This window comes from Mirounga angustirostris, unplaced genomic scaffold (assembly GCF_029215605.1).
Source record: "Mirounga angustirostris isolate CCGP_5_RB_7025 unplaced genomic scaffold, mMirAng1.0.hap1 SCAF_3, whole genome shotgun sequence".
NCBI lineage: Eukaryota > Metazoa > Chordata > Mammalia > Carnivora > Phocidae > Mirounga > Mirounga angustirostris.
Genome location: NW_026991711.1, coordinates 140,810,062 through 140,825,548, shown reverse-complemented (window position 1 = coordinate 140,825,548; position 15,487 = coordinate 140,810,062). Strand labels below are relative to the sequence as shown.

The following is a 15,487-nucleotide window of genomic DNA, read 5'->3' as shown; positions in this document are numbered from 1 at the left end:
ACAGAGAGAGAGACAGAGAGAGAGGGAACACAAGCAGGGGGAGCGGGAGAGGGAGAAGCAGGCTTTCCGCCGAGCAGGGAGCCTGATGCGGGGCTCAATCCCAGGACCCTGGGATCATGACCTGAGCTAAAGGCAGACGCTTAACGAACTGAGCCACCCAGGCGCCCCTGTACTAACAGTCTTAAGAACTTTTATTACTGAGTTAACTCAAAAGTCCATTTTTAAAAAAATATTTTATTTATTTGACAGAGAGACAGTGAGAGCAGGAACATAACCAGGGGGAGTGGGAGAGGGAGAAGCAGGCTTCCTGCTGAGCAGGGAGCCCGATATGGGGCTCGATCCCAGGACCCTGGGATCATGACCTGAGCTGAAGGCCGATGCTTAACGACTGAGCCATCCAGGCACCCCTCAAAAGTACATTTTTAATAAAACCACTTCACATTGCTCATCAGTTTTTATTATCAATTCCCTAACCAATATCTGTATGTATATGTGTGTAATGCAAAAATAGAGGATGTAATTAATATCTTAAACGGGATTTCTTTTAGAAATCACTGAAATACAGGGCGCCTGGGTGGCTCAGTTGGTTAAGCGACTGCCTTCGGCTCAGGTTATGATCCTGGAGTCCCTGGATCGAGTCCCGCATCGGGCTTCCTGCTCGGCAGGGAGTCTGCTTCTCCCTCTGACCCTCCCCTCTCTCATGTGCTCTCTCTCATTCTCTCTCTCTCAAATAAATAAATAAAATCTTTAAAAAAAAAAAAAAGAAATCACTGAAATACAAGTTAAAATCTTACTTAATAATACCCATACAAATATCAAAAGCTAAATCATATGTTACAAAAGAAGGTTAACACTGGTTTTATAATTCTGGGGGACTTTTTAGAGAACATTCAAGCATATTAAGCACTTAAAAATTTAAACCATAGAAGCCAGTAAAACTATATAGTGACACTTCAGTGCTCAATAAGATTCTTTAAAATGTAGACTTCAGTAATATCTTTTCCTTCTATGGAACATAGACAAATCTGTCTCAAACCAAAAAAAAAAGGCTTGCAAATATGACATTCTGATGAAGATATTAAGTTTTTAAAAGATTTATTTATTTTAGAGAGAGTGAGAGAGAGCGAGCGAGTGGAGGGGAGGGGCAGTGGGAGAGGGAAAGAGAGAATATCAAGCAGACTCCCCACTGAGCTAAGAGCTCGATGGGGGGGCCCAAGCTCCTGACCTGAACCGAAATAGTCGGATGCTTAACTGACTGGACCACCCAGGCGCCCCAAAGATATTAATTTATATAAAAGTGCTTCTTTATAAAAATTTAAAAATTTGTATATTCATGTACAAAGTTATATTATTTCAGCAACTCCTATAGCGTATTTGAATAATATCAGGCTTTTTATTATATTTTACCTGTCCCAAGGAGCTGAAGTCTCGAAAGACTCTCCTAATACATAGTATTCCAAACCCAAGTCCTGTTAAAACATATATACAAAAATCAAGCAATTACAACAGGTGCAGAAGAATCGATAATATTGTAATATTGCTAGTATTTCATATAATTTTTAGTATTACATGTTTCTAATGTAACCTCCACTGCTCTTTACTCTCCACTCCATAAAAGCACCAGAAAGTGGTCCTGAGAATGAGCTATAACCTTCAGGAGGACAAGAACTTTGTCTGTCTTATTGTCCGCTGTACCTTTGGCACCAGGCAGTGTGCCTAACACATGGTAGGAATTTAAATATTTCTTCAAGGAATGGAGTCTCTAAGAACCGTCTATGTACATGTAGAGGATACTAGAACAGATTTTTTAGTAGCCTGAACAGCAAATTAAACAACAAGAAAAAGTGGTCATCAGGATGGAAGGACTAGGACAACAGAGAAGTGAGGGGAGGGGGACTAAAAGAAGAAAGTATCTCTGTCCTGAAATCAACTTTTCTTTAAAAACAAATTAGAGCCCTTCTTTGTAGTAACTAAATAAAATAGGGTATCTGGAAGAACCTCTACTAGGAAAATATCTTTTATAACACACAAGATATAATTCTTATTTGGTAAGTAATTTATAATAAAAATTTCTTTAACCAGAATACAATTCTGTTTTAATATCAAAACTGGAAAGAACAATTCATAAGCCACCACAGAAGTGAAAAGATAGGAAAGAAAATTTTATAAGTAGAAAAATCAATACATGTTAAGTTTTCACTTCTAGCAAAATGAATCACTTCAACTCTACCATTGGTTGACAGGAAAAATCCCCAATTACTGATCTAAAATGTGTGGCTTTTCTCTTCTGCATTCATTTATGAAATTAACAGGTTAAAATTTAAGAAAATAATTTTATTCATTCAAAGTAAGAAAAAGTATGGTCTGCAACATAAACTGACGAGGGAAATACAAGATAACTTACTCGAATGTATGCAATGACATAGGTCAGCAAATAACCTCTCTGTCCATTATCTTCTCCAGCTGCCAACCCACTGTAAAGAACAAAGTGTCAATATATAGCATATATATTTATTAAAAATATATAAAACTAACCAAACTAATATGACGCCCCAAGATAACTGCTTAATGGATTAACAAATATTACACTGCATCTCATTTTTATTTTAATCTAATTTATCATAAATGTATCAAAGAGCTGTCAAAAGAATAAGCTTGGATAACAAAAACCTAAAAATACTTTTAATATTTCAGTTTGGTCATTAATTTCAAACTTTCATCCATTAAACTAATAAAACTGACTCATATGAACTCAACTACTTCTACCCATACTGACAAAAGAACAGAGAATTAGCCATGAGAAACAAACTTAAAACTTTAATAAACTTCACAAGCATAATAAGATACTTAAAATACTCTTATTCATATATTCTTATCCATATATTCATGTGTCATTATAGTCTTTTTTTTTTTTTAAGATTTTATTTATTTATTCATGAGAGACAAGAGAGAGAGAGGCAGAGGGAGAAGCAGGCTCCCAAGGAGCAGGGAGCCCGATGTGGGACTCGATCCCAGGACCCTGGGATCATGACCTGAGCCGAAGGCAGACGCTTAACCATCTGAGACACCCAGGCGCCCATTATAGTCTTATTCACATATAAAGATGTATGACTGACTACATCTTCCAAATACCAAGAAGTTTTTTGAATACTCATGCACACTGTATATGAAGTATTAGACAGAATGTTTATTTTATGAAACTTATAACTTAAATGAGACAAAACATACTTACACAGAAATATTGAAGTGTATGAAGCAACATATAGACAATTACAAGAAAACAGGTAAGGTTTTATTACCATGAACTATCCATTTCAATTTGAAAGTAGTTTTATCCACAGAAATTGTATTTGGTGATCTAGTTAGAACTAATCCCATATAACATGTAATTCAGTCCAAGTACTCTGCTTTGTGAAAGTCATTCTTATTTTAACAGACTATGAATGATTATTGATTTCTACTACCTTCAGTAAAGAACTTTTAATTTTCCTTGTTTCCATCATCAGGTAGAAATTAAATTATAACTATTCTTAGTCAATTAAAGAAAACTTCCACAAACTCCCAAAGTACCCATGAAAAAAATCCCTCAACAAAACTAGATAGTAAGAAAAGTATATTTTCATGTGACTTTCTTGGGTCATAATGGATGATTAACTTCTCTGTCTCTCCGTTCAATCCTGTAATTACACTTCCTTGGTCTCAGGATACTGAGCCCTTAACCACGGTGTTGCCCAAGACTCAAATCTTGAGCCTCTGTTATTTGAGCTTCCTCTGGAAGAATCAATTTTCTTATTGCTTCGATTAACACCTTATAGTTAAGTTCTTCCTTCCCCTGAAGTTTTGCTTGGATTTAGCAGTAAGAAAATAATTTAGCATAGATATACCCTTGTGCTATATAAATACTGAAAGGCAATTTTAGGCTAGGATGTAAAGGCCAAATCAAATTTCCTTGGAATTATAGCTGCATATAAACTAATTAGTATCACCCAGAGAAGTGGCAAACACTTGATAGGAGCAGCTCTAGTCTAGAACCACTTGGGGGTGGGGTACAATAAAATGAAATGGGGGGTTGTTTGTATTACTAAATGTTAATGAGCAAAGAAGACAGAACTTAAGTCAAGCAGTTGAGAGTGAAAAGTAAGAAGAAATAATATAATTCTAGGTTGGATATATATGGGTTTGAGGTTAGGGGTAGGAAGTCAAATAAAGTTCCAAAACAAGAAGGAAACAAGTCAGAAAGTTGCTGTGGTAAATGTGTGGAGGAAAATATCTGAATCTATACCTTGGGTAGATATGAAGCAGAGTCAGACACTGAGTCCAAGAAAGAAAAAAAAACACTACTGAGGTAGTAAATAGGAACAGTTCATCTTGGGCCTAGTGGCAGAAAGAAAGGACAGTGAAGACTAGCAAAGGGTGCAAGAGACCTGCACTGGGAATCCTTGAGAAGGCACATTCTAAGCTGGTATTTGGTGAGAAGTAACAGGTATGGACATTTAGTAGGCCTATCTCTCTTATATCAGAATGAGAAAAAGTCTTACTTTGCAGTCCCATGTCAAGCCATTTTTCTTTAGATCCTGTTCTAACATCTGGTGGGGGTGGGGAGATCTGCTCCACTATGGAATTCAGTGTGACAAACCACACTGAAACATGCATTTTCTTATCCAAAACAGGATGAAATTGATATCCATTCTAAATTCATAAACCCCAAAGGAGAAGAAAAGTCATTCTGGGCTTGCTTTTCTGAATCATAGGTTTCTCTGCAAATTTAGCTTTCTGTAACTTCGATCTCTCTCTCTTTTAGCTTTCAGAACTCTATCTTCTAGACAGAATTACCTTAAAATACAATATAAACAACAGTAGGGCATAGAAATTAAATGCTTCTAACTTGCCATTTTCACAAGCAGCCACTCCAAAAAGGTATACTAAGATTCAAACTGCTTTATGGTAAAGTAGTAATATCCATCCCCTACTTCCTGCTCCCCTCCGCAAATTTCAAACATCAATTAACAAGTTTCTTAAACAAATTTAAACCTGTTTCATGAGAAAGAACTGGGAAGACTAATGAAAGAGGAATAAGAGACAATCTTTTTATATAAAAGAGCCATCTGGTGAACCTAATCACTCTCATGTTGAATTACATTAAACAACTTAAGCACACACTTTAAAAATAACAATAACACATTACCTTAAGTTCTATGGTAAATGTCAGTACATCTGTCATGATTGCTGACAGGGAATGTTTGTTCTGTTTAGCTCTTAGAGAAGTTAAAGTATATTACTAGCAAACATAGATAAACAACCAAAGTATGATTATTCAACATTTGCCTGTAATGTTCTACTGGATCATGTGTTCAAAGGTATTAAACGGTGTTAGGGTGGGGGTGGAAGGCAAGGAGGAAAAATGGCTAGGATAACACATAAAAATGTTCTAAACTGTTGGGAGTACTTCATTAAAAACCATCAGTTCAAAGTTAATGAGGTGGTAGGAACAGAAGATAAAACAAAAGAACAGAAAATAAAGGACAGATGAATAATGCCCTAATTCAAAGTAAAATACATGAGCTAAACTAACTCATGAAACTTTAGCAGAAATAAATTTAGTGCTGCTTTTTAGTTATGCATAAGAAATCATTCACTGGGGAACAAGGGTTGGCCAAGTGGCATCTTAAGTAAGGAAAATATCCCTGAATCTTTCAGTGATTAGAACAAAGAACTAGTGCCTAGAGAAAAACATGGAGAAAACCAGGACTTCTGCTAGAAAACCACATGAAGATATTTCCAAGTATCAAATCAAATTAAATCAAAACTAAAACAGCCCTAACTCATCTGCCTAATGACAGCCTGGACTGTGAATACTGAAGATTTCTACATCCAAATGAAGGAAACCAGGATGAAAGTACATAAGAAATTAATTATAATGTAACTAATAAGTAGCAAATAGTAATAGCCAAAAAAACGAGACCCCAATCAGAGTGTGAATTTTAATACTTTGCCCTTGCTTTAAATAGGTATCTCACTTACTATAACCTATTTTAATGGGTGAATTTGATTTTTTGTTTGCTATAAACAAATCACTGGAATTAACTCAATAGTTCTGGGGCTTCAGTATCAGTATCTAAAAAGACCTGGGTTCATCTTAAGGAAGTTCATTTTTAACTTTTAAGTTGTAAATGACTGGAATTACATGGGAAAAACAAGACAAATTACATGACAGGAGAGTTCATGACAGTTGGCAGCTCAACTTAAAACTGACAAAATGGCTCTGGTAAATACCTAAAGATTAAAATACACTGTTTTAAGGGTGGCACAGCAGTTAGGCATAAATGAAACAGAATAAAAATTGTTAGGGAAAAATATTCAGTTTCCTTAATTCTTTCAACAAATGTTCAATCAAGCATCTAGTATATACCAGGCATCAGCAGTAATGTCCAAGAAAAGGCAGGTCATGCCTTATAAAAATTATGTCTTACCTCACATAAAAAGGCATTTTGCCATCATCCTACCGCCCCCCCCCCAATCCAACAAAAAATGTAGCACATTACTAACTACTAATGATTTTGCTGGCTACTCTGAATTGTAATTACACTTAAAGATATTACAAAGTGGAATTTCTGTGCATGTGTATCCATGTGTGGGGGTGTGTGTGTTGGAAGTAGGAGGAGGACCAGGGGACTGAGGTGAAACTAAGCAAATTTACCTTATTTATATAAAATGATTCAAATATTATAGCATGCATTTCCCTACAAATGCTCCTGAACGATTCTGAAATCCCAATTAAATATTTAAATATATAAAAAACAATTTTTTAAAGTTCCAGCCTCTAATATTTAAGGTTAGAATAGAAAAGAGTTAATTTAGATATAAAAGATTTTAATTTAAATCACCTTAATTGTTTCTAATACCATGGATTTTATGAAAAAAGTTTAAAAATCAAATTATATATAAACTCCACATAACTTAGAAACTAAAAAACAGGTACATGTACATTTCAAAAATAAATTCAGAGATTAACCTGAAATCCAAGCCTTTTGGTTATTAACTGAATTTTTATAGCACAATTACTCTTAACTAATTTAGTTAAAAAAATCAGTAATTCCCAAAAAAGGTACTGTGAAAGAGAAAAAGTGAAAGATAATGAATTTCATCTTTTGCTAAAGAAATTAAATTCCACTTGCCAATTTCAGAATAAGGTAAGAATAAAATTGAGAGACTAATTTGCTATACTCAAAAACAGTACAAAAGTAAACTAAAAATTAAGCCCAAGATTAGATCTTTTTCTAAGAATTCTACTTTTTAACACTAAGTTCAGAAAATCCTAAAAATAAAGAGCTGAATATCGTATGTGAGAAAAATACATAAAAGTGGGGCATTCTGAAACACAAGGCTACAAAGCAAGTGCCCATTTGTTCTCATAAATAGCAAAAAAGGGAAATTAAATATTTACAAAGAACTCAGATTAAGCATAATGTATACTTTAAGCTCTGAAATTAAAAAAAAGTAAACTGGTATCCAGAAACTTTAGTTTAAGTACCTAGAAAGGAAAGGAAAAAATGTAGTCCTGATAAATGGCATTTTCACTATAGTTCTCATTGATCAGTCTCATAATCCATCACGTAGACAGAAAGAAACCACCCAATCATTATTCAGTTGGTTATAGATGTGAAATGTTTTCCGTTTCTTTATACCAGCACAAAACAGTAAGTGACAAGGGGTGGAGTACAGATAATTTATCAAATTCTTTTGTTTAAAAAATTTCCTTTTAAAAACATACAAATACACAATTACCACTAAATAGTAAGAGGACTATGAATTTTTCATATTTTACTCTAGTACAACAAAAGCAAATATTATAAAATTAGCATTAATGTAATAATACAATAAAATATTTAATATATATATGATCACAAATTTTGGAAGTAAACCAATACAACATTTTAAGTTGACTATCATATATTGCTACAAATTTAATACTTTAAAGGGTATTAACAACTGCTTGCAGATACCAGAATTTTAGATTAACATTCTCTTGGCATTATAAACTAAAGCCATACCCAAATTTTGCAGCAATGTCATACACTTGTTTTTCATGTTGAAGAACCTTCTCACGGTCCCCCTCAAACAGTAATGTAGCGACAGTTAGCTGATTTGGATCAAATCCTTTAAACTACAAAAAAAAAAAATTATTACAGATAAGTCTTATCCTATAAAACAGGAAATCAAAATACATTTTGCTCATACTTCCTTCTGATCTGGGCTCAAACATACCAACTCTTTAAAATTGAGCTTTGGAATTTTACATGTGAATCAAAAAGAATGTTTAATGCACCTATTCAGGTTGTTACAAATAACAAAACTACAGAAAAATACTTAATTTCAAAGTATGCCATGGTGTCAATTGTAATGACATATTGGTAAGTAATACAACAAAGAACTTGTAAGAATTATAACTGCAATAAAGCAGCAAATAAAAATACCAAATGATAGAATATAATGAATTAGCAAAATGTAGGATGAGAAAAAGGTAAAAAAATAACAGCATCCTTACATACCAACAATAACTTATTAAATAACATTTTCAAAGGAGATCTTACATATATAATTAAAATATCTAAGAATAACCATAAAAGGAAATATGCAACCTCATTAGGAAAACATGTCTAAAAATAAATTATAAAGACCTATGTTCTAGAATGCCTCAACTAAGTATATAAATCTGTCAATTCTTGCTCAAATTAATATATAGATTCATTCCAATTCTGACAGAAAACTTAGGGGCGCCTGGGTGGCTCAGTCATTAGGCATCTGTCTTCGGCTCAGGTCATGATCCCAGGGTCCTGGGATCGAACCCCACATCGGTCTCCCTGCTCCGCAGGAAGCCTGCTTCTCCCTCTCCCACTCCCCCTGCTTATGTTCCCTCTTCCGCTGTGTCTCTCTGTCAGAAAATAAACAAAATCTTAAAAAAAAAAAAGAAAAAAGATAACTTAATGGACTTCCTAAGATGGTGAAGAGTTTCTAAAATTTTTCTAGGTTGATAAACAGGTAGGTTATGATGGATAACAAGGAAAATTCTAAGAAACAAGAACTAGAACTATAGAAATTAAATCCATTTAATTTTCCAAGAACAAAAACTCATTTAAAAAAGTGATACCTTTTTAAAATTCAATTTATTTAAACTAGAAAAAGTAAAAACAGTTCACGCTCTCCTTCCACCCCTCAACCCCCAAAAACAAAAAAAGTTCACCTTCTTCTCCCACCCCTCACCCCGTCTCTGGCAGTTACCAGTCTGTTCTCTGTATCTATAAGCTTAGTTTTTTTTAAATATTTTTTTTCTAGACTGCACATATAAGAGAGATCATAGAATATGTGATACATTAAAATGGAGTCTACATCTTGAGTCAATATTTCAGAAGATGTCTCAGACACGGCAAGTCCATGTAAGAGAAGCAGGGATTAGTTAGCTAATGGTGCTGCCACAACTGGTTAGCTACTGGGGCAGCGGAAGGTGAAGATTAATTTAGAGCTTCATCTCACATCATAAAATTGAAATAAATTCAAATAGTAATAAAGATAAAAATTTTAAAATTCCGATTTAACAAAAAAAAGCAAGAGAGAGAAGAAATGGTCCCAGCTTAGAAATGATTAAATAATCACAGGAAAAGATACAAAATTTTGAAACCTTTGCACCAAAAAGAAAAACTCTTATTAAAAAGGGAGTCACCTAAATAAATAAATAAAGGGAGTCACCTGACTCAAAAAATTATTCACAACATTTATGACAAAGACATCTAATAATCCCATTACTCAAAGGGTACATGAAAAGTACCAAGGAAAAATACCACGAAGCTGGCAACCCTGGCAAAATAACCATACTCAACTAATACACACAAAAACTGTATCTAGGAAATACAGGGAAATGATGGGTCTCACTGGAATTTCAATGAGAAACATTACCTAAAATAAAGTACTACTTTCCCCCCTAGATTCAGTACATTTGAAATATAACAGAACACAACATTTGTTGTGTTTTTGTTCCATAGCAAGGATGGAACAAAGAAACAGCACCTGTATGTCCCTAGGGATAGTGCAAGCTGGCATAATCCTTTAAGAAAGGAATTCAGCAAAGATTTTTAAAAAATCCATACTCTTATTTCACTAGATATAGATATCTAATACAAAAAAAAAAAATCAAACTATAAAAAATCTGACATGCATGAAACTGTTTAATGTAATGTTATTTTTAGGAACTTCAAATCTGGGAAAAAATTAAAATTTCTGAAATTAAATGCATAACTTACTTACTTGATAAAATATTTATTCCAACATGAAAAATAATAATTAAGAAATGTACACAGCACCATGAAAAAACATCCTTGATAATACGTATGTATGAGGGGGGGAGAAGGCAGAAAACAAAATTAATATCATAAGCATTAAAAACTTTAGCATTTTATAAAAATTCTTACCTTTGTAATATAAAACTTCTTTAAGCCATCCAAAAATGATGTGAAAATAGAGGAAACCTGAGGTTTAAGAGCATGACCTAAGAAGAAAAAAGTTCGTAATTTAATAGCAAATTCTGTTTTTCAAAAGATTAAGAAGCTAGTTTAATTTAGTATCCTAAAAAAGTGAATGTTTCATTTCTCCAATTTTTTAAATCTTCCTATGTTGTACATATATAGCATACTGATATTAAGATCTACATCTTTTAACTGTATCTTTTCAAAAGTCACAACTTTCTGTTTACAAAACCTCTCTTGTTTCTTTTTTAACTCAAATGACTATATGTAATTAATACTACATATAGTTTAGGTTATCTTTCAATAGTATAGTTTATACATAGTAAAATCACTTCATTAATTTTTATTTCATTAAGAACACCCAACGGTGGCTGAGTTTACTTTTATTTTTTTTAATTATGCAGAAACCATTCAGAACTATAACCAAATATGCAGTCAATGCTAAGTTTAAGGTTGTTTCTTAATTAATTCTTAATTCTTCCAGAATTCTTGGCATAAAACTAGTAACTACTTCCTTAATCACACCCAGGGAGTTAAAATTGCCAAAATAACATAAATGGTGTCTCAGAGTCTGTTAAATTAACATCTTTGCCTGTGGATTGAGCTTAATTGAGTGAAAGTCTTTTACTGTTTTCTCATTGTTTTTAGAGTAACAACTTCTTAACTCCCATACTGTTAGATTAAGAGTCATACATCTGCCCTTAGTGCTATATGCCCAATTCAGAAAAATGGGCATACCATTTATATAGAATTTTTACAAAGAATTTTAAAGTCTCTAGTAAATCTGAAATTATCTCTAAATAAAAATTTTATTTTTTAAAAACAGCTTTAAGATTTTGGGATGTTGTTTTTGTTTGTTTGGTTTTTTTTAAAGCATGGATCCCTTCTTTAAAATAGGTGCAAATGAGTTTCTTTGGTGGGGGAGGCGGGAGATGACTTGTAGTCCTTTCTTTTTTTTTATTCATCTTTTTTTTTTTTTAAGTTCGAATCTGAATCTGTAATACTTATTACATTTTTACTGACTATAATAGGAAACTGTGACACAAAAGACCAAGTAACATAGTCTTAACCAGAGGTTAAGAGTTAGATATCAGGAGCGCCCAGGTGGCTCAGTTGGTTAAGCAACTGCTTTCGGCTCAGGTCACGATCCTGGAGTCCCGGGATCGAGTCCCGCATCGGGCTCCCTGCTCAGCGGGGGGTCTGCTTCTCCCTCTGACCCTCCCCCATCTCATGCTCTCTCTCTCTCATTCTATCAAATAAATAAATAAATAAAATCTTTAAAGAAAAAGAGTTAGATATCAATGCTATAACTGAACAAAACAAAAAACAACAAAAATGACAGGCAAATTAGATAGAGATCAACCCAGCAATCTTTTCAAGTTCCTGGATCACATGTTTGGGAAATTTTTTTTCTTTTACTGTACCCTGTCAAAAATGCTTCTCCAGCATAATCAGTGCCTTAAAAAAATACCATTTCTAGACAGTATAAATTTAGAAATAACATACCATCAAAATACTCACTTCCTGTCCCAAATGGAATTTATCCTACTTTAATAATTGGAAATAAATAAACATAAATGTGTGAGTGTGTTAGTCATGTTCTTGCAAGAAACTAAAATCATCTGTTCCTCATACAAGCCTTCTGATCCACACATCTTTACATATTGCAGGAGGAGACTCCAAATGTCACTACACTGATGTGAAATAATCCTTAAGGGTCTATGTTCATCTTAACACATGGAAATTTATTTGCACGATTTCCATTAACACTAGTGGGACTTAGTCACATATATCCCAAATACTGAGTTGACACGATAGCTTTGAAGAATAATTATCCTAAAAGCGATACTAACTTTAAGTGCGTCAAGCATTTAGCATTAGGTGAATACCTAAGAGGATATTATTTTTTTTATTTTTAAATTAATGTTGCCTTTCAAAATAATTACATTCTAAATGTATTCTGGCTACTGTGTTTTGTATTTTTTGCTAAATAAAGGAACTAAGTTTTCAAATTTACTAGTTGAACAGTCTTATTAGTAAATTTGGTGCTGTTACAGTGTCAACTTAAACATTTTTAATTATTTAATAAATATCTACATTTCAAAGAACTGATCTCAAACGGTGGGAAAAGTCTTGGGCCTTGGAGTCAGACAGATTTGGGTTCAACCCCGGCTTTACCACATATGACCTGTGGGCTTTGGCTGAAATGTCTAGCCTTTGAGTCATTTGTAAACTGGGAGTACCACTTTTGGAAACAGTTGTGAGGAGTATTGGATAAACTGTGCTTTTGATAGTGTGCTTGACACTCTACTATGTGCTATTCAAGATTTGTTCACTCTCTTTTGCTGAGTAGATGATTAAGTCAATCAACAGCAGTGCCTATCATAGGACAGGTGCAGGAGATCTAAAAATGAGTAAGAAACATCCCCTAAATTTGACAAACTTTAGTTTTTCAGAGGAAATCTACAGATCATTTCAATATACTCAATGATATATATCATTTCAATATACTTAAAACATATCATTTCAAAGATGCCTGGCTGGCTCAGTCTGTTAAGCATCTGCCTTTGGCTCAGGGCATGATCCCACGGGTTCTGGGATCGAGCCCCGCATCAGGCTCCCTGCTCAGTGAGGAGCCTGCTTCTCCCTCTCCCTCTGCCTGCTGCTCCCCCTGCTTGTGTTCTCTCTCTCTGTCAAATAAATAAATAAAATATAAAAAAAAAACCATATCATTTCAATATAATGAATTAAAGGGTTGCGTCAGAGGTAGGAGTGAAATTTAAAATATTAACATCTAATAATAAGGCTTGTGCTTTGTTAACAACCAATATGGTACAAACACTGCCAATCAGCCATATGGCTAGTAAAATGTCCTAGACATCCCTTGCTGTGCTAAGCGCTGTTCTTTGGTTGCTTGATCATGGAGCCATGGCAGGATATATAGATGGAAAGGCTTCAACAGGTAGTGAGAAATCAAAAAGGTTATAGACAGCCAATAAGCAGAATCAGATCTGTCTTTTCAAAAAATCACTTTGATGGCTATGTAAAAGGTGGCTATGAAAAGAGTGGAAAGAAGAGATACAGTCCAGACTAGAGACGGTAGAACCTGCCTTAGAGTATGTTCCTAGTTATAGCAATGAGAATGTGGAACAGGAACGACAGATGGCCTGAAGGACCTTTTCTTTAAACCTTCATTTTAAATTGTTAAAATCCCAATTATAAATAAAACCTAGCCAAATCATAGTTAATTTTACAAAGATGTCTAGGTCTAACATAATTCACTATAATAACAGCATATATAAATAGATAACACAACATTATTAATCAGATACATGGCTCTCTTAAGGCCTAGAACTCTAAATGCAGGCCAAAATACACAAAAGGCTTCATTACTTAGCTTAAGCATGACCCTCCTTTAAGAAGCCTTTCCTGACTCCCCATGTCAACATGCAGCAAAATCCAGCAGGCTCAACCAGTCCTTCATTTGCACCCCAGGGTACTCTTATTTCACAACACCTGCAACAATCCTGCACTCATTCTTTTATGTAATTGTCTGTCCTCATTAAACTGAGAGCTTCCTGCAGGACAGGAACTATGACATTCATCTTCCTACCTCTTCATTCAGTACTATTCCTGGCAGGTAACAGCTGTTTCACAAATTTTGTGGCTTCATGAGCAGTTTTTAAAATGACCACTCCTTACTTACCAAACTGAAACTGTTTGTTGTCCATGAGGCGGATAGATGCAGGAGCACATCTCTGTTTTAAAAAGAAAAAAATGTGATACAAATTTAATACTGTAAAGAAACTAGACAGATAGAATAGAAATGTCAACTTTCTGTATTTGAGATCAAAAACTTAGTTCCTAGGAATATATACAGTAAAAAAATCTTAACTTTTTATATAATTTTAAATTGACAAAACACCAGTAGCTTCTATTAAATATTTGGAGGAGAAACCCACATACATAATACATACACAAATATGTTGCCAAATCTTTAATTTGTCTGCAACTAGATCTTCTTAATGCCTAGCAAAGATCTATGGAAATACCTAAAAGAAATATTGGGCCTTGAAATGGATTATTTTAGAACAAAGCAGAAATTTCAAAGACTAAAATCAATGCCTAGAACATTATACATTTGTGAATTATAATGTGTCCTCAGGTCCTTATATCATCCTTTAAAACAAAGAACATGATGGTGGATATATACTTTTAAGATGAAGAAGATGATGGTGGAATTTTTCTGAGTAAAAGCACTTTTAAAAAAAATTATCTGTGATGTCTTCATACATAACTCTAGGAACTGCTCTTTTTATCCCTTCTCATAATCCATTCTAAATAGAAAATTCCGGATACTATCAATGTCCAGAATTCTAAATTCTTTCAAGGTTACTTGTATGAAAATAGCAACAAAATTATGAAAGATAACATAATGTATCTAAAACTGTGCCAGTGTTAAATTTAATCTAGGCACCACACTAAAAGCTGCAAGGGAAGAAAAATGAGAACAGATAGCTATATAAATTTTGCGATGCTGAAATACTACAATACAAACTCTGGCAAGGTTTAAGTTAGTTACAATTTTTCCATAACATTAAAGCAAGTTGGACTCTAAATACAATTTTATTTTCTATGTAAATTTTTAACATGGTTACACTTCTACCAAGAGGCTGCTTTCAGATGACAAAATTTTTAAACATTTATCTTCTGAGTAATACCATTTATCAATAAAATTTATATCAACATTTAGATTTATGCAGATCATTCAAAAGAACAAAACTTAATACATAAATGTGCATTACAACATTTTTGCTATTATTCACTTTTGATTAAATAGTTAATTTTATAAAATCACAATACACATTTTATTTCACACAACAAAATGACTAGATTCTTATTTTGAACACTATAGAATTTATTTACTCACCTTTGATAGTAAAGGTGAGATAATTCAATCTATATTTTAA

The 15,487-nt window shown here is 33.6% G+C and overlaps 1 protein-coding gene across 2 annotated transcripts in view; it reads right to left on the bottom strand.

Annotated features, from left to right (window-relative positions):
• Positions 1–15,487, bottom strand: part of AGPS (alkylglycerone phosphate synthase) — a 147,999-nt gene that overhangs the window by 37,689 nt on the left and 94,823 nt on the right. For both annotated transcript variants that reach the window (XM_064586738.1, XM_045868459.3), the window contains exons 12-16: positions 14,224–14,275; positions 10,464–10,540; positions 8,052–8,164; positions 2,405–2,474; positions 1,408–1,469 (exon numbers count right to left, since the gene is read on the bottom strand). In XM_064586738.1, the coding sequence (XP_064442808.1) occupies positions 1,408–1,469; positions 2,405–2,474; positions 8,052–8,164; positions 10,464–10,540; positions 14,224–14,275 (374 nt within the window). The remainder of the gene's footprint in view (positions 1–1,407; positions 1,470–2,404; positions 2,475–8,051; positions 8,165–10,463; positions 10,541–14,223; positions 14,276–15,487) is intronic.